General features: G+C 49.2%; 3 protein-coding genes across 7 annotated transcripts; 2 read left to right on the top strand and 1 right to left on the bottom strand.

Moving 5' to 3' along the window:
• ESAM (endothelial cell adhesion molecule) lies at positions 1 to 8917 on the top strand. The gene is made up of 7 exons (XM_079104325.1): positions 1 to 225; positions 3655 to 3839; positions 5012 to 5213; positions 5396 to 5551; positions 7651 to 7773; positions 8052 to 8178; positions 8391 to 8917. Exons 1-7 carry the CDS (start codon positions 156 to 158, stop codon positions 8704 to 8706), a joined length of 1179 nt encoding a protein of 392 aa, XP_078960451.1. The 5' UTR covers positions 1 to 155; the 3' UTR covers positions 8707 to 8917.
• A 165-nt stretch (positions 8918 to 9082) lies between these two features.
• On the top strand, positions 9083 to 14783 carry VSIG2 (V-set and immunoglobulin domain containing 2). Of its 3 annotated transcripts, XM_079104327.1 has the most exons (8): positions 9083 to 10157; positions 10258 to 10371; positions 10860 to 11023; positions 11404 to 11611; positions 12429 to 12587; positions 13487 to 13606; positions 13723 to 13867; positions 14593 to 14783. In XM_079104327.1, exons 2-8 carry the CDS (start codon positions 10284 to 10286, stop codon positions 14723 to 14725), a joined length of 1017 nt encoding a protein of 338 aa, XP_078960453.1. In that variant the 5' UTR covers positions 9083 to 10157; positions 10258 to 10283; the 3' UTR covers positions 14726 to 14783. The 3 variants fall into 3 exon arrangements, with proteins under 3 accessions (XP_078960453.1, XP_078960454.1, XP_078960452.1); XM_079104328.1 differs by having other exon boundaries at positions 9083 to 10371; positions 13811 to 13867; XM_079104326.1 differs by having other exon boundaries at positions 9083 to 10371.
• Positions 14784 to 14924: 141 nt separating this feature from the next.
• Positions 14925 to 22739, bottom strand: NRGN (neurogranin). 3 transcript variants are annotated; one of them, XM_079104331.1, is made up of 3 exons: positions 22515 to 22738; positions 16515 to 16741; positions 14925 to 15846 (listed from the first exon to the last, which is right to left on the bottom strand). In XM_079104331.1, the coding sequence occupies exons 1-2, from the start codon at positions 22527 to 22529 to the stop codon at positions 16520 to 16522; spliced, it is 237 nt and encodes a 78-aa protein (XP_078960457.1). In that variant the 5' UTR covers positions 22530 to 22738; the 3' UTR covers positions 14925 to 15846; positions 16515 to 16519. The 3 variants fall into 3 exon arrangements, with proteins under 3 accessions (XP_078960457.1, XP_078960455.1, XP_078960456.1); XM_079104329.1 differs by having other exon boundaries at positions 14925 to 15864; positions 22515 to 22729; XM_079104330.1 differs by lacking the exon at positions 14925 to 15846 and adding an exon at positions 16262 to 16272 and having other exon boundaries at positions 22515 to 22739.
• Between the last annotated feature and the right edge of the window lie 574 nt (positions 22740 to 23313).

The following is a 23313-nucleotide window of genomic DNA, read 5'->3' as shown; positions in this document are numbered from 1 at the left end:
ACCACCGGCACACAAGCAGACTGGGGCTGACTGCCTTTGGTGTCAGTGGCCTAGCTCCTGCGCACGCTCCGGCTTGCTGGCTTGTCGCACAGCTTCGGCACCTGTCCGACGGTGTATCCTGGAACTGGCGCCCCTGACTCGGTCCAGGGAGGGCCATGGTTTTTCTACCCGGGCCCCCTGCGACCCCCTTGCTGCGATTTTTGTTCCTAGGGCTAAGTACTCTCGGTGAGTTAAACTCGGGACCAAGAGGGGAGTTGGGATGACATATAGGATGAATCCGACCCTGTGGGAGGACTTTGGGCACTGAGGAGGAACCAGGTTTGACAGGACTCCAACTTCAGACTCTTGCCCTCCCTCCATTGTCCCCCACCCTCAGGCTAGAGCATCACTGGCTGGTGCTGATTTCTGTCCCCATAAGGCAGGGACAACTCCCAGTTTTGGGTGTGGTGTGTGTTTTGTTAGGGGAGCATCTCCGGGCATGATAAGGGCATCTCCAGATAAGGGCATCTCCAGACAAGACTGGGATATCTCTGGGATGAGTTATTGGAATCATTCCCTCTTCCACTTTCCACTCTAACTCAGCAGAGCTGGATGAGCTGAGGCGCTAGATGAGACACTGACTAAAGAGCTTAAGGACTTAACTCCAGTCCCCCTCTGACCACCACCCCCCCCACCACACACACACAGCTGACTCAAAAGATAGCTAGGGGAATGCCCTGGCCCCAGGCTTGACACACGTACTTCACATCAATTCCCCAGCCCAGTTCCTCCCTCTTGTCCGCTCTGGTTTCCTGCCCTGGAAATCAAGGGAGGTGCCCCAAAGGCACGTCCGTGAGGTCATTTGGACACAGGAAATGGAGAAGGGTTCAAATGCTGGGAGAACTGTGACTCTCCTCCAGGTCTACCACCCCTATGGTTTCCCAGACCCAAAGGGACAAGGAAAATAGGAGGGTGACAGAGAGGAAGGTAACCTCTTGAAGCAAGTGCTGAGAGTCGAAAGCCTCCAGCAGCACTAGCTTCAACAAGAGCTAAAGTGGCCCAGTGCTACACCTGGGAAGAGAAGTACCCAGGAGGAACTAAGCCCATTGCAAGTTATTCCACTTACTGCCTCAGACTTTTTTGCTGTCACCTTTCAAGAATCACAAGGGTGGCAGCATCAACTTTAACTCATTTCAGGAGGATGCCAGGGCAAGTAAGGCCTAGAAGGATGTAGAATGAAATTCCACCCCAATGACGGGGACCTCCTAGCTCCTTCCTGACTGTGCCTCCCTTTAAGCCTGCCGTGTGTGCCAGTGGTGTTGGGGCATGAAGTATCGGGGTCCCTAGACAGATGGGTCTTGTAATAGCACCCTAGCCATACCAAAACCTGGTGGATTTTCTGCCCTCCTGATCTAAAATTCCTTACCTTCCTCAGCTCTGCCCTCCTAACTTGAACCTCAGTTCCTCTTTCTGCATTCACTCTCAATTTCCCTAACTCCCTTCCTTCTGGGAAGCATGGGATCATGGGAGGAAAATCCATATTTGCAGACTGGGCATCCTGGGGACCATCTGCAGCTCATCTATCCTAGTTTTGAACCTCAGTTTATCATACTGAAGGCTTTGACGCTCCTACGGGTTGCCCTGTGCGTTGCCCAGCTCTTGAGGCCCTCTTAAGGGTTAAATGGGCTCTGATCCTGGGAGCATGGGGCAGGTCCTACTCTGCTCCTCAGCCCCCACTCAGCAAGGCCCTGAGGCTCCACGCGCTCCTCGGCTCAGCGCTGCTGCCCTTGGGGCGTGAGAAGTCCGTGGGGGGAGTTTCTCATAGAATGAAGGAAACTAAAAATAGTAGCCCTGGGGAGCCGGCCCATTTCACTCTCCATAGGCCGTCGCCTGCTTTCTTATTCTGGTCTGAGGCGGCCAGAGAGGTCCCTTTCTTGGGCTGTTCCAATGCCTTTCACTGGAACCCAATCATTCCCCATTTCCCTCTCAGGACCAAAAGGGTAGCAGACACCCAGGACAGAGGGCAGAGAAGCCAGTGACTCTCTTCTGCTCCTGGTTTCTGACCAAGGGTGTAGGACAGGAAGCATTTGTCCGAATTCTACTGTGTCCATTGTGTATTGTAACCTCGCTCTACCTTTTGCAAAATGCAATTATGAATGCGGGACCGGGAGGAGGTCTCTGGGGCACCAGGGGCGAAGGAAGCTCGCACCTCTCCTGGACCTAGGCAAGTTTCTGGGCAGGAACCATTTCTGGCTATTCGGCGAGTGCTGCAAAAAGGTCGGGAAGAGTGGGCTGGCCCGGCCGCGGCTGCCCCGGCCGCGGCTGAATGACCGGCAGGCCAGGTCCCCGTGGGGCGTCGAGCTCCTTGAGGCGGGGGTTGTTTTCTCCTGTAGTGCCTCCGGTCCAACAGGCCCCCCCTTCATTGTCTTCTGCCTTATCACCGGGCACAAGTTTCCTGCCCAGCCCGCAGGAACCCGCCAGGAAATAGGAAGGGGGGTGCTGCGAAGGAATAGAGTGGGGGTTCTGTAAAGACGTGCAGCAGGGAAGCTGTGGGGGTGGCGCGCATCCTGGCGGGATCCGGGATCCGTTCTCGGGCCGTTAGGGGACTTCACTTCAGTCCTGTCTACAAGGGCACAGAACTGGGCCTGTCTGCCGCCCTTGCCCGCGGGTTGGTCACCAGCTCACCTCACGGAGGTGGCGTCTCCTACTCCGGTGCAGAGGGCTGTGGCTGGGGAAGAGCAGAGTCCAGGACCAGGACCTCCAGCGTCCTCAGGTTTGGCCAGGTACTAGTCCAAAATTATTCATCCCAGAAAGGGCTTAGCACTCGGCTGGCTGTTTCATTGCCACTCTGAAAGGCAAAAGAACAAGTGTCTGTACACCATGGTACAAGTGACAGCCCAGTAAGTGAAAAAGACACCCCAGTCCATCCCCTGAATGCTGTGCACATGCTTTGGGGAAGCTTTGAATGCTTGTCAAAAGACTGTCCTTCGTCCTACCTGTAATTCCTAGAGACCCAATAGAACTCGACCGGAGCACCTGGATCCCAAAAGGGCTCTTGAGAGCCTACTGTGACCCAGTTCTCTTGTTTTCTTAGGGAAGACTCCTTGGGACTGAGCGGGAGGCCCGGGAGCACGGTAGTCACTGGATCAGGTGTGGGCGCTGAACCGATGTCCCTATACCCGAGGTTCAGAAGGAACCGCGGCGTTAATACTAACCCGGCGGCCTCCCAACCCCCTCTGCCCAATGAGTTGAGGAGTGAGGAGACCCGCTGTTCCAAACTAGTGTCCCTACTATTCCTGTCTCTCGCCCAAGGAAATTGGGGGAGCAGGTGTACAACGTGGGGTGTGAATCAAAATTAGATCTGCCCCCATCCTGATATCTTCTCCTCGATCTCTTACTAGTGCTCAGAATTTGTGCCTCTGGGTATTCACAAACACGTAGAAATATGTCTCCATCCTGGTACAAACCCACGGACTATGGGTGAGGAGAAGCAGGACGCTGAGTCGGAGGTCCCTGGGTACTCCTCTAGGCTTCCTCCAGTGGAGAGAGGAGATGGATTCTGTCCTTCGGTCCTTCGGATTCCCAAGGCCTCCCTACCCTTAGCGTGGGGGCAGAGTCAGCCGTCTGAGCAGGGAGCCATTCCTAAGCACTCACTCTTCCTCCATCTGTCTCCAGCGTCCCCCTCCAGAGCCCAGCTGGAGCTGCACGTGCCCCCCGGCCTCACTAAGCTGCAGGTGGCAGAGGGAACGGAAGTGGTGCTCCCAGCGTGGTACACTCTTCAAGGCGAGGTATCCGTCCAGCCATGGGAAGAGCCCGTTGTGATGTGGTTCTTGGAACAAGAAGGGAAGGATTTAAACCAGGTGAGGGGGAAAGCATCCCAGCAGCGCCCAACTGCTGATGTAGGGAAGATCTGGGGACGTGGGAGGAGTGGCAGGGAATGGAAGCTGAGGAAGGAGTTTGGGGGTGGGGGAAGCATGTGTCCTAACAAATTTCAGTGGTGGTTTTTTTTTTTTGTTTTTTTTTTTCATCTTAAAGATACCCCCAAAGGCTTCCATTTCCCTAAATTTCTCCCCCAGACACCCAGCACCCAAACACTGTGATAGCAGAGACATTTTACTTTGTTATGGTGGAGGTAGAGCAGGGGAGCAGAGACTGAGGAAGGGGAAGCTTATTTAAAAGTTGATCATATTTCTGTGTCCCCATTCTGTATACTTTGGAAAATTCTCTTCCCAAATAAATACCCTCTGCCCCACTCCTCTTTATACCTGGAGAGGCAAAAGGCAGTCTCCTCCCACATCCTCACTTTTTTCCTTCTTAATGCAAGACTTACACTCAGAGGCAGGTTTACCCAAAAGCCAATGAAACAGATTTCAAGGCCACCATTTACAGGAATGCCTTCCAAAGTCGTGGAAAAATATGTTTAAAGAAATCATTTGACCTTGTTTTATTTCATTAAAGATAGTTTTAGCCTGGGGTTTGTGGCACATGTCTGTAATCCCAGCAGTTCCAGAGTTTGAGGCAGTAGGATTGCAAGTTCAAAGCCAGCCTCATCAACTTAGAGAGACCGTGTCTCAAAATAAAAAATTAAAATGACTGGTGATGTGGCTCAGTGGTTAAGTGCCTTTGGGTTCGATCCCTGGTACCAAAACAAGAACAACAAAATTTTTTTCTTAAAGATGCCCCCCTCTAACTGTATAAGTTTCAGGCCCTACAAAACCTGGATCTACTCTGTAATCTAAGTTTCCTTATACAAACTCTCTATTACATTATTCCCCCCTTCTCCCTTTCTGCCACCTTTCTAAACACACCAAGTAGGGGATAAAGACATAACACATGGGGGAATAAGGTCTGTTCTGCCAAAGGACCCTGGTGCAGTGGCAGAGGGGCTGGAGAGATGGGTGGACAGGGGTTGGTACAGCTCAGAAGGATGGTGTGGGGGAGCAGCCTGTGAAGGCCAGTTTGGGGAAGGGGAACTGACTGACCCATGGGCACATGCATCATGGAATAACAACAGGAAGTGAACTGCCCCTAGGTGTTGGCCTACATCAATGGGGTCTTGTCAAGCAAACCTAGAGCATCCCTGGTCTACTCCATGCCCTCCCGGAATGTGTCCCTGAGGCTGGAGGGCCTCCAGGAGAAAGACTCTGGCTCCTACCGCTGTTCTGTGAATGTGCAAGACAACCAAGGCAAAAGCAAAGGCCACAGCAGCAAAACCTTAGAGCTCAAAGTACTGGGTGAGTGAGAAGCACACACTTCCAGATCCCTCCCACTCCACAGGGAGGTTGAGGGGGTCTCTCTCCCAAGTGGCTGAGTATAAGGTTTGGGGGCGGGGCCAGTGGAGTGACAGAAGGGCATGGGGTGGGGAGGATTCCTGGTTCCCTTGGCTGTGGGCTTTAACCTGTGTCTCCTTCCCCAGTTCCTCCAGCTCCTCCATCCTGCCGCCTCCTGGGTGTGCCCCATGTGGGGACCAATGTGACTCTGAGCTGCCAGTCCCCAAGGAGTAAGCCTGCTGCTGAATATCAGTGGGAGCGGCTGCCCCCATCCCCCCAGATTTTCTTTGCACCAGCTTTAGGTGAGGGAATTTCTTAACAACTGAGACTATGACTGGGGAAGGGAAAAGATGAGAGGTGCCCTGGGGACTGGTGTGAAAAGGGGAGGCAATGCTGCAAAGGACTGGGCTGGGGGAGGAGGGGGAGGGGAAAGGAGAGGAAGACAGGAGGTGAGAAAGATGACCTGTAATCCCAGGAGCTCCAGAGGCTGAGGCAGAAGGATCACAAGTTCAAAGCCAGCCTCATCAATTTAGCAAGGCCCTCTAAATAAAATACAAAAAGGGTTGGGGATGTGGCGCAGTGGATAAAAGGAAAAAAATAAAAAACAAAAACAAAACAAAACAAACAAAAACATGGCCTGCCAGTGCTTTCACATGCAACTCTGTGCTTCTATTTCTTCACTTGTAAAATGGGATATTAGTAGCCCTGATTTGAACATACCCGCTACAGAAAATCTTTTAGGGACAATTGTAACATTTTTTATATGAAGTATTAGATGGTTTTAGAGTATTATTATTAATTGCTTAAGTGTGGCAATAGTATTGTGGTTATGTGGGACAATGTTCTTATTGTTTTGAAGGTGTGTACTGAAGTACTTAAAATTTCTTAAAGAAACATAGTCTGCAATTCCCTCACAGTTTAGGAACAGTGACTCCTTTAGGTTTGGCAAGTGACTCTTGGGAAATCCTTCAATTTGTTTAATTGTTTCCAAATTTCTTTTTTTTTTTTTTTTTTTTTTTTGCGGTACTGGGGATTGAACTCAGGGCCTTGAGCTTGCAAGGCAAGCACTCTACCAGCTGAGCTATCTCCCCAGCCCAATGTTTCCAAATTTCAATTTGTGTACTGGGAATTGCTTGGAATTTGGGATCCTCTCCTGTTTCTTGAATTGAAATAAAAGGTATATTAATGCAAAAAAAAAATTTCTTAGAGAAAGAGGAATAAAATAAGTATGGTAGTATATTAGCAACTGTTGGATCTGAGTGACAGATATGTAGATTTTGATAACGCCCCTGCTTTTCTTTTCTTTTCCCTCTTTTTTTCTTCAGTGCGGAGGATTGAACCCAGTGCCTTACATGTATGTTAGGCAAGCACTCTACACTGAGCTACAACTCCAGACTGGCAGCCCTTATTTTTTTATTTTTTAATTTTCAGACAGAATCACACTTAATTTCTAAACCTGGCTCATTTTGCCCCTCTTGTTACTTTTCATTTGACCTTCTTGTTTGTGTATGTGGGAATTTTTTTTTTTTTTTTTTAACACTGGAGAGTAAACCCACAGTTTTACATATGCTAAGCATGTACTCTACCACAGAGCTATACCTCCAGTCTCACTTGACTATTTTTATAATAAAAACCTTTTTTTTTTTTTTTTTTTTTTTTTTTTTTTTTTGTACCAGGGATTGAATCCAGAGCCATATCTCCAACCCCTTTTTAAATATTTCATTTAGAGACAGGGTCTTGCTAAGTTGCTGGGGCTGGCTTTGAACTTGTAATCCTCTTGCCTCAGTCCCAGGAGCCGCTGGAATTATAGGTATTTGCCACTGAACCTGGCCTTTTTCTTTCTTTAAGTAGTGCTTGCCTCATAAGTTTGTTGTGAAATTCTCATAAGTTAGTATATGTAAAAAACTTAGAGAAGTTTTGTCACAGAATAAGCAGTCACTAAATATTAGTATAATAACCAGTTCATACAATCCTTTCAACACCACCAGCTAGGTCATATTAACCCCATTTTACAGATGAAGAAATGGGGACCCGGGAATTTCAAGTAACTTGCTTAAGGTCACATGGCCTATTCTGGTTCCTAGGTTTTCTAGTTTATAGCCTTTTTTTTTTCTTTCATCACATTGCTTTTCAGAAATAAAAGTAAAAATGGTGTTTGGGTTTTTCTGTGGATCACTTCCTTTCAGGTATCAGTTGGGGGCACTGAGGAGCAGAAATGGAGAGGGATATTGAACTAGCTGGTCTGCTACTGGGAGTTGTCACACCTTTCCCCTCCATCAGGGAACAGATAAGACTCCCAGAGTCAAAGAGGACATTCCAGAGAAAGGGCAGGACTTTTTGTTTCTTTTTTCACATGGGAAAAAAAAAAGTCCCTGAACTGATAGCAAAATTGTATCTACAGATGACATCCGTGGGTCTTTAAGACTCACCAACCTTTCCACTTCCATGTCTGGAGTCTATGTCTGCAAAGCCCGCAATCTTTTGGGCAGCGCCCAGTGCAATGTTACTCTGGAAGTGAGCACAGGTCAGTGAGGGGTAAGTGTGGTTAAGAAGTCAATGGTGGGAGTGGGTTTGCAAGTGGGAGAAAGCCTGTTAGCTGAGGCCTTTCATTGTAACAGGACAGGGCGCTTACCCTGATCAAAGGTTTGTGCACATGTTTGTGCAGTGACTGGCCTGCCATTTTCTGCTTGACAGTGCCTTCTCTTCTAAGAGGAAAAAAGAATGTGTGTGGTGGCAGTGTGTGGTAAAATTGAAAGGTAGGGGACAGATGAGTGTTCCCTTCTGACACCAAGGCTTTTCCAGGACCCAGGGCTGCTGTGATTGCTGGAGCGGTTGTGGGCAGCCTGGTTGGACTGGTGCTGCTCGCTGGGCTGGTCCTCTTGTACCAACGCCGGGGCAAGGCCCCGGAGGAGCTGGCCAATGATATCAAGTAAGTGTCCCTGATCTCTGCAGGGATGGGGGCTCTTCTAACTTCCCTCACAAAGTTCGAGTCTAATAGTATAGAAAGGGGGGCAGATTTTATGGGAGAGGGAAAAGAGGGTTGAAGTCTGCATTTGTAGAGCTAAAAAGACAAAACATACAGAAACTCTCCCCTTCTTTTCCTTTCTGCTTCTGATATCTTATTATTTCTTTGATGACTAGGGAGGATGCCACCGCTCCCCGGACTTTGCCCTGGCCCAAAAGCTCAGACACAATCTCTAAGAATGGGACTCTTTCCTCTGTTACCTCAGCACGAGCCCTCCGATCATCCCATGCCTCTCCCAGGCCTGGTGCAATGACCCCTACGCCCAGTCTCTCCAGCCAGGCCCTATCTTCACCGAGACTGCCCAGGACAGAGGGGGCCCACCCTCAGCCAGTATCCCTCACCCCTGGTGGGGTTTCTTCCTCTACCCTGAGCCACATGGGTGCTATGCCCATGGTGGCACCTGCCCAGAATCAGGCTGGGTCTCTGGTGTGATGGCCCAGTCACTCAAGACTAAACAATCTGGTATCTCTCTTTCCTATAAGGGTCACCCTCAACAGAGGCCTGAGTCTTGGGAAGGTAGCCACACTTAAGATGTCCAGTCCTCTGCTCCTACCTCTCTTAACTATAGGAAAACTGGGTCTCAGGAAGACCCAAATGTCAAGGAGGTCAAAGGAAAAAAAAAAAAAAAAAAAAAAAGAGGAAGTGAACCTGGAATGGGATTGGGGGAAACTCCACCCTACCCCCACTTCTTCCTATGAAGCAAGCTGAATGCTGCTGAGATTGGCTACCCTCCAAGGGCCCTGGAGGAGGAGACTGCCAGTCAAAGAAGCCCGAGTCTGATGATTTGTAGCCCACCCCTGTCAAATGCCATCCCTTGCTGCCTCTCCAGCTCCCTACATGGCTATAACCTGTTGTGCTGTCTTGGTTGGATTTTTTGGGACAGGGAATATGAAAGACATTTAAAAAACGAACTTGAAATGTGTGTTTTTGTTTTTATTTTGCAAATTTCAATAAATATACACCGTGTTTGTATGAAATAAGAATCACATATCCTTTTCCAATTGGGAATTCTCAGAAGTTGAGTTTCAAGAGAAAGCAAAGTGGACCCTAACCAGGCCATGTAACCAGAAAGCTTCTCCACACAACCTGAGTTTACTGGTTCCAGATATTCTTTCTAGTGTGTTTAGAACAGTCATTTGCTGTCATATGTAAAGAGAAAGCACCCAATTCTCTAACCCAGTCTGAGCAGCGAGGGAATGAAACTGATGGGTGCACTTTCTGCTGGAGTTTTGGTGGTCCTGGCTTGGGTGTACATGTGCTTTCCCTCCTCTTCCTCTCTGGGGCAGGGGAGGGGAACCTCCTTTGTGCTTCCTTCTCCCACACAATTGGATCCTTAACAAACACACCTTCCTGCCTATGGTGCAGCATTCCCTTTTGTTACTGAGGGAGAGCTGAGTATAGAATGTGGTACAGAAACATGTTGAAATTCTGCCATGTTCTTTCCTAACAAGGGTGAGGACCTCTGGGTCTCAGTTTCTCTGTCTGTACAATGGAGGGACTCTGGGAATGGAGAGGTGGGTGTGGTTTTATGGAGACTCCTACTCCAGCAAGTGGTGAACAGAAGGATTTTGGAGGAACAAGAAACTCCAAAGGGGCCAGAAAGGGTCTAAACCCAGAGGTATGTGCTCACTGGAAGAACCCATGTTGGTGAAGTATTTGCTAAGTCCCTGTGTTAGAGTGCCTCCTCTTCCTCCAAAGACACTCTTTCCCTGCAGAGCTCCATTTCTGAGCTCTGGCCCTCAGGGTACCTACCCAAAGCCCAGCTCTTTTCCCAGGGCCTGACAGCTTCAGAAATTGGGGGGAAGAAGAAGGAAAAAGGAAGCAGGGCTTCAGCGATTTCAGAGTTGGGCCTGGAGGAGGGAGGAGCGTTTCCTTACCTGAAGGTACCAGCCTCTCCCCTTGTTTGCTCTGAGATAGCCAGTCCCGCTCCTGCCCAGCACGCAGGAGGCGGCTACCCTTTGGGCACTCCCTTCCCTTCTTCAGACCCAGACACCCCGACAGACCAACAAATGGCAGGACAGCTGGAGGTGGCCGCGACCAGGCTCCCTGCAGGGCCTTTCCTCTACAGGGCTCTGCTGGGCTTCGTGTGCCTGAGTGGTGAGAAGCCACAGGGAGAGATGGGGGTGGGGGCCTAACTTCCCCGGCTTCTCTGGACTGCTCAGTCCCCGCGGGGTGGGCTGGGGCTGCTGCTGGCAGCACAGGCGGGAGCTGGTTGCTCTAGGCAGGGAAAGGGCATTGAGGGCGGCCAGGGCGGAGGAGAGGGGCGGGCCGGCTGGGGCTGGAGGCCGGGCTCAGCCTCACCGCCACAGAAGGCTTTACCACCCCAGGGTTGTTGTTTTCTTTCTTCCGCCAACACATCCTCATACCTGGCCTAGTCTCAGCCCTTTTACCCACAAAAATCTGACCCGCCTGTGGGTCCTTGCCTCCCGGAAACATCAGGTTTCAAGAAGGAAGGAGGGATTGGCTTGAGAAGAATGGGTTGCACGGTGGGGAGAGAGCTCCTAGCACTTGATGTAGACACTGAGATGGGGGCCAGTCCCTCCAGATCACCGGGATGATGGTTCTGCCTCCCTCTACGCCCTCAGCCCCCGGGCTAGCTGTGGAGGTGAAAGTACCTGCAGAGCCCCTGAGCACGCCGGTGGGCCAGACTGCTGAGCTGAGCTGCAGTTACAGCACATCTGTGGGAGACAACTTCGCCCTGGAGTGGAGCTTTGTGCAGGCTGGGAAGCCCATTTCTGCGTCTCGTCCTGTGAGCTGAAAGCCACTATGACCTCTTGGGGTTGGTCAGGAAGAATGAGGATCTGGGGTGGGGGGTGTAGAGGGGATCAGAATTGCTTGGATGAAAAGGTGAGTGGGCTCTTGGTAGATCTCAGTCTGTATGACCCTCTATTATCCTTTCCTCTCCCATCGTTCCTATATTAAAACCCCCCTGTTAGTGAAGTCCCATTGATGCTGAGGTGTTGATGGTTGATAAGACACTATGCTGCCCCTTCATAGTTCATGCTACAGAGTATCAACCTCTTCCACTAGTGCAAGTGAGGGGACTTATTCCCCCTTCCATGTGGAAGCACTGTAGAATGAGTGCCAGGCAGGGAGGGGAACATATCTACGTCTTCTGCCTCTTCTCAGATCCTCTACTTCACCAATGGCCATCTGTATCCCACTGGTTCTAAGGCGGAACGGGCCAGCCTACTTCAGAACCCCCCCACAGGAGGGGTGGCCACCCTGAGATTGACTGATGTTCGCCCCTCAGATACTGGAACCTATCTCTGTGACGTTAACAATCCACCAGATTTCTACACCAATGGGTTGGGATTAATCAACCTTACTGTGCTAGGTAAGACTGACTGGGGACCCATGAGCCACCCATGTACCCTGAAAGTGTGCATAGACGCTGTTAACTCTCCCCTTCTCCTGATTTCCAGTTGAAGGACACAACTACACTGGGGACCTTTAAAAAAAAAAAAAAATCCCCCTTCTGAAGACTTCTAATCTATATAGTTATACTCAACTCCACACTCCACAATGTCTCCTCCCCTAGGGCCTCAGAACAAAGGGTTTGAGAGAGAAAGCCCTTCCCTTATATGGGATCTGAGTCATAGCCCTACGAGTTCCATTAGCCAGGAACTTCCCACTAGTAGCTCAGATTTGGATTCTGTCCCTCCCAATGGTCAGTGACAGAGAAGGAGGGTGGCCATGAAAGGAAGAAGGCCCCTATCATTGAGCGCTACGTTGTGTTCCGAGCTTCCATCTCACCCCAAATCACAGCCTGCTCAGAGGTGAGCAACCAGAAGAAACTATTAGAGGCAAGAGATGTTTAAATGGAAAAGATAAGACCTAGGAGATATTTTGTGTGCCTGCTATAAATTCATGACTGAAGGACTCTCATGTGTAGCAGAGATTTTAATTTTCTTTGTGGGCACAAAGGAACTGGAATCAAAGGGTGGATATTATATGAACATGGGATTTTGGCTCAACTTGAGGAAGACCTTTAAAATACTCACAATTTCCAATAGTAGAAATCACTTCCTGGGGATATAGTGGCGTGTGAAGAGAAATGGACCACTATTTGGCAGGGGTATTAAATCTGGAAATGTAGCTCTTAGTTGGTGTGAGGTTAGAAGATTGCTGAGGTACTTCTGTGATTTTTGCAGTTCCCCCCAGTAGCCCCATATGCACTCAGAGTGGGCCAACTTTTGTGGGGGGCTCTACTATGCTGAGATGCAGCTCTTCTGAGGGAGCTCCGAAGCCAGTGTACAACTGGGTACACGTTGGACCTTCTCCTCCACCTTCTCCTGGCAGCATGGTTCAAGGTAAGGGCCCAGAGACTCGGAAAGAGGGAACTGGAGACCTGGGCAAATATGGTGTCTAAATCCTACGTACCCACATTAGCAATTTTATGACTACTGGGTGTGAGACAAACCACTATACCTTTTCCCTGTCTCATCCTTCTATTATTCTCTTTTTGTCTGTCTTCTGCAGTCTGTGGTTGCATTCATGGGAGTATTTCTCAACCTAAATTTCCTACTGATGTCCTGAAAGAGAGTAGAGGGCAGGGGGCATTCTTAGGATTCCTACTTTTCCACTTTTGGGAGGTTTTCTTAAGGGTTATGAGTCATTCCAAACTTCCTAGAGAAAAAACTGAAGTGGAGTGGAATGGATTGGCTTGAATCATTTTAGCTGGTTTCTTTGGAGGAGCCATATACCTAAAAGCCTTAGCTTCTCAGCTTCCTCTAGTTGCCAGAGCTCTCCTAATTGCCCCAGCCCCGACAGACCCCTTTATCAATCCAGATCTTCCCCCCAGATCACTTCTGATGTGTGTTGTTCTGCCTTCTAAAGCAAGAGTTTAGAAAAACACTTGGGTCAGTTTAGAGCCACCCCAGAGGATACAGTTTTTAGCAATCGATCCTTTTTACCTCCAGCTGAGAACTTGATCTTAGTCAGTAAGCACCCAACCCCAATTTCTTCACCTTCATGTTTGTGCAGTTTTCCTAAACCTAGAAAGGTGGAAAGAGCCCTTAGTTGAAGTGGCTTTGGAATTGCTCTCTAGTTCATGTCAAATTATTTACTTTCTGAGTCAGTTTTCCCACCAATAGTATGAGGTTAGTTCCTCTCTTGCAGGACTATTGTAAGAATGAAATGAACTGAGCTTTCCTTATAGTAGATGCTCACCAAGTTGAATGAGGTGGCACACTTCCTTTTCATCCTTTAGATGAGGTATCTGGACAGCTCATTCTCAGCAATCTCTCCCTGACCTCCGCGGGCACCTACCGCTGTGTGGCCACCAACCAGATGGGCAGTGCATCCTGTGAGCTGACCCTCTCTGTGACTGGTAGGAGATGCTCAGCAAAGGCCAGACCGAAAGGCTTGGATTGGGGAGGCTGCATGAAGTGGTCTGAGGATGGGCCAAGGAAGTTCTGCACCTCTGAGGGACTTATGTCTTCTTAGACTCCTCCAAAGGTCGAGTGGCTGGAACTCTGATTGGGGTGCTCCTGGGTGTGTTGCTTCTGTCAGTTGCTGCATTCTGTTTGATCAGATTCCAGAAAGAGAGGAAGAAGAAGCCCAAGGAGTCATATGTGGGTAGTGAACTTCGGTGAGCAGGAGGGCCAGAAGGTGGTGCAGAGAGGGAGAAAACAGTTTGAGTTGAAAGTGGAACCCTTAGCCCTCAAACTCTGACATTGTTAGAAGGGCTGGGCGGGGGCGGGGGGATTACTGCTCATCCCTGGTATTTGGTGGTGGCAGATGCGGTATAATCTATGCGTAGCTGTGTGTGTGTGTGTGAACAATGTGTACAGGGTGAAGGAGTTAGTTCACAAGTTGGGACATGGATGACTCAGGTTGCAGGACAGCCTGAACCCTTCTCAAATTTAAAAAAATGTTTACCTTTCTGTTTTTAAGGCATTTATATGTGTGTGTGTGTGTGTGTGTGTGTGTATCTCCTGATCACTCAGCTGGGTTTAATTCTGGGTGGGGCAATCAGGAAAGGAGGCCAAAGCTGCCTCTGTCATCCACTTTACTGGACCAGAACAGGAATCAGAGCAAAATTTCTTTATGAGTGGTCCTCAGACTACCAAAACAGATATCATCAGAAACTTGTTAAACATTCAGTTTCAGGCCACTTTCCGCCCCTTATAGCATGTGTGTGTGTGTGTGTGTGTGTTGGGGGAGACAGGGAGACAGGCTCTGGAATTTTCATTTTAACCAAAGTTCCACAGATGAGTCTCAGGCACAGTAAAAGGTAAAAGTCCCTGAGTTAGAAGACTGCATTTATCTGGAGGTTGCTTCTAGTTTCATTAAGAATTTGCCTACATCCATCAGGGAGGATGCCATGGCTCCTGGGATTTTTGAGCAATCTTCTATGAAGGTGGATTCTAGCAAAGGGCTCCTGGAAAGGTCCCCATCTACCAGTACTATGACGACCACGAAGTCTAAGCTCCCTATGGTTGTCTGACTTCTGACCCCTGAGGATGGTGAGGAGGAATATCAATAATTAAAATCTTTGGGTACCATATTGTCTCTTTCTGGTGAATTTATCTAGGCGGCTCAAAGAGTATTGCCAGTAAGGGAAGAACTGGGCTTTAAATCCCAGAGATGATGCTGTAAGCAGGAAGTTTGGTTATGTCAAAGGGCAGATTTCAATCTTAAGTGTTTCTCCACCTCACTCCCCGTCTGCTTTTTAGTTTGATCAAATGAGATTTGTTCAGGCTCCAAGAGGTGGCCTTGTGCCCCAAACTCCCTCCCCTCCCGGAACCCTCTGACACTTGGACATTCCTCTTTATTGTTCACATTCCAACCCAGAACGGTCACATGCACACACCGAGATTAAAAACCTTGCGACCACAGCCCCAGGAGCCCCGCGGGGCGGAGGCCGGAAGGGGCAGGGGCGGGGCCGCGGAAGACTCCTCCTACCGAGCCTCCAGGCGCTCGGCGTTTGCATAAACAGGAGAGCTGGAGAGACTGCTCTCGGGTGCGCTGGGGAGAAGGAAGGTAAAATGACAGGCAGGTGCGGGATAGGGACTTCCCTTCCGATCAGAGCAAGGGGCATCCGAAACCATGTAAACACTTTTCCCCTTTCCTCTTGTCCCAGATTTAAAGTTCTGAGGCTAGGCGGGGGCGGGAATAGCACAGAGTCGCAGGGCGCCCCCTGTCGCTGCGCACAGAACCAAAGGACTTTTTTCTTTCTTTCTTTCTTTTTTTTTAGATTGAGTGTACTTGGGCGACGCTTAGGGCGCCCTCCGCAGTGCGCGCAGGGGAGCGCACAGAGGCTGCGGAGGCAGAGCTGCATGCTGGGTGCGGGGAGAGGTGGGCGAGAAGCAAAAGGAGGAAAATTTGGGAGTGCGGGGTTTGGGGATAGGGCGGGAAGGAAGGGCGAATGAGGACCACGCTAGACTGGAGGGCTAACTAAAAGGGCACGGACTTGGCGACTCCGCGACGAAGCCTGCCTGGAAGAGAGTCTCTGGGACGCAGGGGGGCTCCAGAAGCTGGCAGGCTGGTGGGGAGGAGGGGATCACAAACACGGTAGGGAAGTCTCGTCACTGCGAAGGGGACGCGGCATCCATCTCTTCTTGGGAACTGGGGAAAGAGAAGAACCTGCCATTTCTTGGTATTTCCTTTCCCCGTCCCTTATACCTTTCTGAACAAGGATACCAGGACCGGGAGTGTCAGGGGGCTCTAGTCACCCAAAACCCCCCACCCTGAGTGCCTGAACTGAAACGAGCCCGTGAGTGAGCCTCGATGTGTTTATGGCCCTTGGTCGGGCTTGTACAGCCAAATAAGGGTGTCTGCGTGTCTGTGTAGATCCAGGTGTGATCCTGTCGCAGCCTCAGGCGTCTCGGTGTGTCGGAAAACCTGCAGGTGCAGGGTGCATGTTTCCCGGCTGGAAGTGAGTGAGGCGGACAGAGGAAGTGTTGGGAAATTGGTCCTTTTCTACCACTTCGCAGTCCCCCAGCCCCCGCCGCTTCAGGTCGTATTCGTTACCTTCTAAAACGTTCAGTTCTTCTTCAGGCCAGGGCGGGGCAGAAGGCAGGGTGGAGAGGGAGGCACAGGTGAGTTTTCGGAAATCTCAGCACCTCAGCTTCCTCCGACCCACCTCGCCTCTCGGATTTCTAGCCCACCCCCCACCCCAGCTCCTTCCACACCTTTCTCTACCTTTAGCACGCCCTTAGTCTTCCCTCGCTCCTTCCCCGGAGCGTTGGGAAAGAGGAGCCTCCAGCTCGCAGCGCCCCTCCAGCCAGCCTCACCTGGCCTAGTCTCCGCTGGGACCGCCGCCCGCGCCTCCCCGGGCGCCCCCAGCTCCGCCGGGTCCCCCAGGACCTGGGCCCTTCCGGCCGTGCTCTCCACTCTTTATCTTCTTCCGCGCCATGTGGCCCCGGAAACTCGCCTGGATTTTGGCAGCGGCCGCGTTGGCACCAGGATCGTCCAGTGGGATGTCTAGAATGTCATCGTCCGGCTTGGAGCAGGCACTCTCCTGGGGGAGGGATGGGGAAGGGGTTCTTACTGGTGGATCAGGGCGGAGACCCAGGGAGGGTGGGTTAGGACTAGAGCCTCAGGGGATTGAGACGAGGACTACTGGGGTACCAGATGTAGAGAAGGAAGCCACACTGGGGTGTGTGTGTGTGTGTGTGTGTGTGTGTGTTCGTTCCTGGGCAACACAAAGAGGAAGGTTCAGGGCTATGTGGACACAGTTGTGCACTCACCTCAGGAAAGAAGTACACGGTGGGATGGGATACAAGAAATCCAGACAGCCTGGAGGGAGCCAAGGGCCCATTTCCCTCTGGCCAACTTAGGGGAACTAGCAGAATTGAGTGGATCGCGGGTTTGGAGGAGCAAAGTAAATAGCACCAGGCATTCCTGGATATGGCCACCAATCTCTCTGCTTTCAACAGGTGCTTCCAGTTCGGAAGGGCCCCTTCCCAGTCTAGGATTTTCTGGGGATTGGGTGTAGAAGATTCAGCAAGACTGCCTTTGCCTGAGTAGAACTGTACCAGAGCTCAGCTGGAATTAGGGAGAGGATGGGGCCACTGCTCAGTGAGTCAGCCTCCCTGCACCTCTTATAGGGGGTTAGAGGCCCAGAAACTGTTTTCCCATGGACTCTTCACTTCCCCACTGTTCCCCGGGTTGACCTCACAACACTGGAGAGGAGATAGGCTCAGAAGAAGTGACAGACAAAAGCATCACTTCAAAAGAAGACAAGGAAAAGATCAGCAGGAGCAAGAAGTCCTTTCCTTAATGTGCTCATGGGAAGAAAGAAATTAGGACAATAGCTACCATTTAAGCATTTACCTTGTTCCAGGTGCAATAATACAGTGTTTTGCAGGCATTATTTTATTTAGTCTTCAAAAATAAAGCTATGACGTTATCTTTATTATTACCCCAGTTTACTATGATAAAACCGATGTTTGGTTTAAAAACCTACCTGGCAAAACAAACAAACAAACCTATTTGGTGTCATACAGAAAGTTATCAATGGACTGAAAATTCAAACCTTTGGATATCAGGGTCTAGAGTGTATTTTTTAGCCCTACTTAGTAGGATAAGCAGATGCAGCCCAGAAAGCAAACCACGGCTCCACCACTTGCTGTAACTGTGTTGTCTTGGGCAAATTATCTAATCTTTTCTTATATTAGATCCCTCAACTGAAAAACCAGGATAATAATATCCACCTCTATGGGTTGTGGGGAAGAATAAATAGCATGATATGCATAAAGTTACTGGCACAGAGTAATTGCTCAATACATGGTGGCTATGTATTATGATTGTTTTATATAATCTTACATTGATGCAAAATAATTGCTTCTGTAGGGCAAAAGTAGACATATAACAATTTCACAAAGTTCACCCTACTAATACAAATATGAGCCACATAATGTTTATTTACCAGTTTTTTCTTTATCTTTTTTTTTTTTTTTTTTTTTTTTAATTTGGTGCTGAGGATCGAACCCAGTGCCTCACATGTACAAGGCAAGCGCTCTACTACTGAGCTGCAGCCCCAGTCCAACACATAATATTTTGGTCAATGACAGATCTCATTTATAATGGTGGTACCATAAGATTATGGTATCACTTAATCACATCATAGTTATCTTCATTGGTTTAAGGTGTAAGTATACTCGGTGTTGTTTGCACGATGTCCAGTGAAACACTTCTCAGAACATGTTACCATCATTGTGGAATGTGCAATTGTAATCAGACCATCCCATCCCCAAAGTAGGTTTCCATTTCTCTCATGGCCTGACCTAGCTGACAGTAGAAAGAATTAGGGAATTGATTTCAGAGGTCAGGCTGGAATAGAGAAGGTCTCAGCATTTCGCCTCTTTCTGACTTAACATGACTTATAGCATCAGTGTGGACTGGGATGGCAATGGTTACTATGAAGTTAGAAGAGCATTGCTCCTTTGTTTTGGCCCCGTGGCTTCTAGGAATATGTCTGAGGATGTGCATTGCTTTTACTGTTTTTTTTTTTTTTTTTTCCTTCTCAGCCACGAACTGACCAGGGTCTCACACAGAAATGGGTAATTCAGTTCCACTCCTGCCCTCTTCTGGCCATCGGTTATCCAGTCTTAGAAGTGGGTAGGGTGAACGAGGCTTGGGTGATCACTGTCCCAGCCTGGTTGGCCCAGGAGTACAGGTTTAAATTCTAGATGCCCTCGCCAGGCTTTCCCAGGCTGTCCTCATTTTCTGGGCTTTCATGATTCTTCAATTTGTGCTGAAGATGTTTACAATTGATTGATATAAACACAATTTCAAGGAGTTACCAGGAGGTTGGTATGGTGTGGAGGGGCCTAAAACACTCTTTTTGTCTTTCCCAAGTCTCAATCTCTCCCTGACCTTTTATTTTTTTCTTCACATAAAATCTAAAACAACTCCCTTGGGTTCTTTGAGTCTCAGAGTTGAAGTCTTTCTTAGAATATTCTCAGGAAACAGTGAGATTTCCTTTCAAAAGGGGGCAACAACTGTTCAAAAAAAAAAAAAAAAAAAAAAAATTCCAACCCACTCTGCTCTTGGGCCTTGGCAGTCATGGAGGTGCAGCGGGTTGAGCGGAGGAAGGGTGTCTAGGCCCTAAACTCCTAAGACCCCACCTGCTGTCACCACCCACCTCAACTGGATCCAGAATGGAAACCTGGAACAACAGGCAAAGCCACCCCCAGCACAGCTCCTCCCCAGAATCAGCTCCCTCTCCCTCCAGCTGAATTCTCAGGATAGAGCCAGCTTCTCGGTCGCCTGTTCCAGATCTGTTCACAAATCTGCGGGGAGAGTAGAAGGAATTGGGGAAAGGGCTCACTGGTCACAGTGAGCTGGTGCCTTCCAAAGCCCAGACTGATGATGTGTGCCTGACAGCTCTGTATGAACGGGGTGATACTTAGGAGGAGATGGGAAGGTGGAGCCATGGATTCTAGTCGCACTGGGCACATCATTTTCCCTCTGGGAACCTCATTTTCTTTTCAGCCACAACTAAAACTTGGCCTAGATGAATAAAGTCTCCTTCAGCTCCCAAATCCTAATAACTTTAAGAATTACTTCTGCTTGCTGCTTATTATGTGTCAGGCCCTGTGCTCAATGCTGCACATTTTACCTTATTCAGTCCCCATTTTGGAAGTCTGGCAACAGTCTCAGAGATGTTTTATAACTTCCTTAAGGTTGCACAGTTGACAAACAATGTAATGATCTGATTCTGTAGCCTCTGTTGCTTCAGAGCAGGCAATCATTTTAAGAATTGCTGGACCAGTTTAACTAGACTAAGCAAAAGAAAGGAATAGGATCCAAAACATGTTCCTTTGCTTTTCATAGTAAATGAATGCAGGAAAGTCATATATGTGTGGCTATGTTAGTCAGCAACTGGAACACTGGGATCAGTAGCTCTTTAAAAAAAGTCTCAAAGAAAAAAAGAAAAAGAAAAAGCAGATTGGTTTCCCTTTTCCTGTTTTTTGTCTAAGCCTCATGACCAAGAAGAAAGAAGGAACAAAACTGGTCAGGATGTTTCCTAAAGACCAGGCAAAGTGGTCTGGTCAGAATGAAAGATGAAGAGGCACATTATTCTCTGTACATGTCCCAGCCCCTCCTAGCATTGAGCCCAGACCTCCTGTCCTTCCCTAACCCTCCACCTCAGCATCCCCTTTCCCTCTTCCTGTTGTCCTGCACAGTCCAAGAATGGTGCCCGCTCTTGCTTATTCCTTTGGCCCTGAAAATCTAAGACATAGAAAATCAAGTTTCCTGTATACAGGATGCATTGGAAGAGGTGCCCTAGGGCCTGGACCACTGGGATCAGTATATCTGCCACCTCCATATTTTTTGGGTGGGTATCCTTTCCTTTTTAAGGAGACACTGAATGCAACACTGTCTACTCATCCCTTAGCTGTTATCTATCAAAACCCATCATCTGTAATCTAGCTAGCTAGCTATTTGCCCTACACAAATGGCTTCCTACTCACAAGCACCATCCAGGGCTGACCAGGGCCTTCAGGTAGGCTCCATACCCCTCCCTCATTACTCCTGAAGACACAGGAGGTGACAGGTTACATTCCTTCCCTGATTTCTGAGATTCTGTGTTCTTTCCACTGACCAGGCCTCCTGCTTTCCTTTCCCCTTCATTTGGATTTTCTCATCTTATTCCTTCCTGTTCAGCAATACCCTTCCCCACTGACTCATATCTCTGAATCCACCATTTATTTACTTTATAAAATACTGCAGGTATTTCTCAGTGGGTCCCAGAAACCTCCATTTCTCCTTTCACAACCAAAAATTGTTTCTTGATCTGGGGAAGGAGTTCAGTGGGAAAGGCATACTCAGCATGAACAAGGCCCTGGGTTCAAACCCCAGCACAATAAATACATAAATAAATACGTCCCTGGAGAATAACAAGCAAAGGGAAAAAGATGTGATCAGTGTTCTCCAGAAGACAGGACTGTATGATGTGATTGACATGTTTCTTTTTATACTTTCTCTGGTCTTTACATTTACTATTATGCACATATTGCTTTTATAATGAGAAAAAGACAATATATTTGGAGAAGAGGTTAAAGTATAGCTATTTGAATGAAACAAGCCTCTGCTTGAATCCTGCCTCTACACTCAGGAGTGCTGCCTCCTTGGGAAAATAATTTCTTCAAGCCTCAGTTTGCACATCTGTGAGATAATACCTACCTCACAGAGCTGTGATGATTAAATATAAAATGTAAGGTGTATGTTGAGCAATCACAAACTGGCAGTTATTATTGATACTAATAAGAGTTAAAATCACAACTATGACTTGCCTCTAAGTTCTTTCAGTCTGTTGATATCCAGACATTTCAAAGTCTCACCTCTTACAGAACTGGGGTATCCTTTCTTTCCAAAGCTCACTCCCCTCCCCTTTTGTACACCATGGGATGGGGAGAGGGCAAAGTCAAGTGATGGACAGAACGCAAGGACTTTGGAGTAGTTTTTCTCTATATGTAACGACTAAAATAAATTTTTATAGATATGATCACTGCACTCCCCTAGTGAGCCAGGAGTCAGGTCCTGTGCCAGGAGCTTGCATACAGGGTCACCTTAACAGCAATCTACTTTTATGTTAGGCACTTGCAGCATCCTGGTCTCCGTGTGGGCGCTGACAAATTGCAGACGCTTCCTTCCCTAGCCAGCAGGGCTCTCTCTCGGTCACTTCACCCAGCCCCCTCCAGAATGAGAAGGCGTTGGGGGCCGGGCCAACTCCTCTCCAGAACAACACTGACTAGGCTCTTTGCTGCCCATCCTCACTACTAAGACCAGTATGGATCGATTACCTCCATCTACATTTTACCGGGGCTTAGACGATCTTCCGAGGGTCAAGATTAGTCTGTCCGCCCACCGACGACAGCGGCGGTGGGATATTACATGGTATAGGGGACAAATGCCAGAGGAGAAGAGTCGCGGCAGCTTCGCTAGGAGACGGTTTCCAGCGTCTCACTGGAGGAAGTTCCTCCTCTAGTCTAACCTGCAGTTTCCCTGCTGCAAAGCCCTGCCCAGCTCCTAGTCCAACCTAGACTGCTTGGCGGATGGGCGCTCAGACGCCCCCACTAGTTGGGGAGCATTTTTTTCCCGCTAGGGCTTTCGAGACAGGCGGGCGCCTTCCACCACCCATCACCCACGTCTCAGCAGGTACCCTTTATTGCTCCTAGGTCTTCCGCACCCACTCCCAGCCTTCACTCACCCTGCAGGGGGTTCTTGAGCTCTCCTTGCCCCAGACCAAGACGAGTGCGGGTTCCACAGGCCCTCTGACTTACCGTGCAGCAGTCCATGCTAGTGTTGGGGGTCCTTGGCTGGGGTGGAGCCTGGCGCAGGGCGTGGGTGGGGTCTGTGTGATGTTGGGTGGCAGTTCTCGGGCTATCCGGGGCCCGCCGACCCGCGCAGAACCAGCAGCTCTCCTCTCAGGTCCGGTCTCCCGCGCTCAGCTCCGCTCGCGAATGTAACCTGAGCCCTGCGGTCGGGAAGCCAATCAGGAGATGCCTTCGGCAGGGTGGGCGGGGAGAACTGGAAGGAGGACCACTCCCTCTGTCTGCGCTCTTGGTTGTCTCCGCCTCGCCCTGGCTCCTTCCCCTACCCCTCCGCCTACTCACTTCCATCCATTCCTCCTACACACCCCACCCTCCCAAATGCAATCCCCTTGCTTGCTAAACCTCGAACTGCCAGGCAAATGTTTGCCGGAGTATGCAGAAGGAGGCCCCCGACATTCAGAGCACAGACACACATCTGGGCACATCACGCCTTCCTGTCCATAGATAGAAAACCACAAACCCCCACCCTCCACCCCACACTACCACAACCTAGCTTGAATCCCAAACATGGCTCCTTCTAACTGTCCTCCCCCTCAGTCCGCAAAGAAAAGATCCCAAAGACGTATGGCAAAAAAGTCCCATCATCACGCCTGCTATGGAATGAAAAGTTGTTGATGCACAACCTGGTGATGAGCATACATCAACACAAAAGTTCACAAGCCCCACATGTCCAAATATGATATTCCCCCAGGCTCGCTAAAATATGCCTTTCTTCCAACAGACAGACTATAAACACAACCAGCAAAAA

Source organism: Sciurus vulgaris, assembly GCF_902686455.1.
Source record: "Sciurus vulgaris genome assembly, chromosome: 11".
NCBI classification, from domain to species: Eukaryota; Metazoa; Chordata; class Mammalia; order Rodentia; family Sciuridae; genus Sciurus; species Sciurus vulgaris.
Note: the sequence above shows the minus strand (reverse complement) of the source record. Positions and strands in the feature narration are given on the sequence as shown.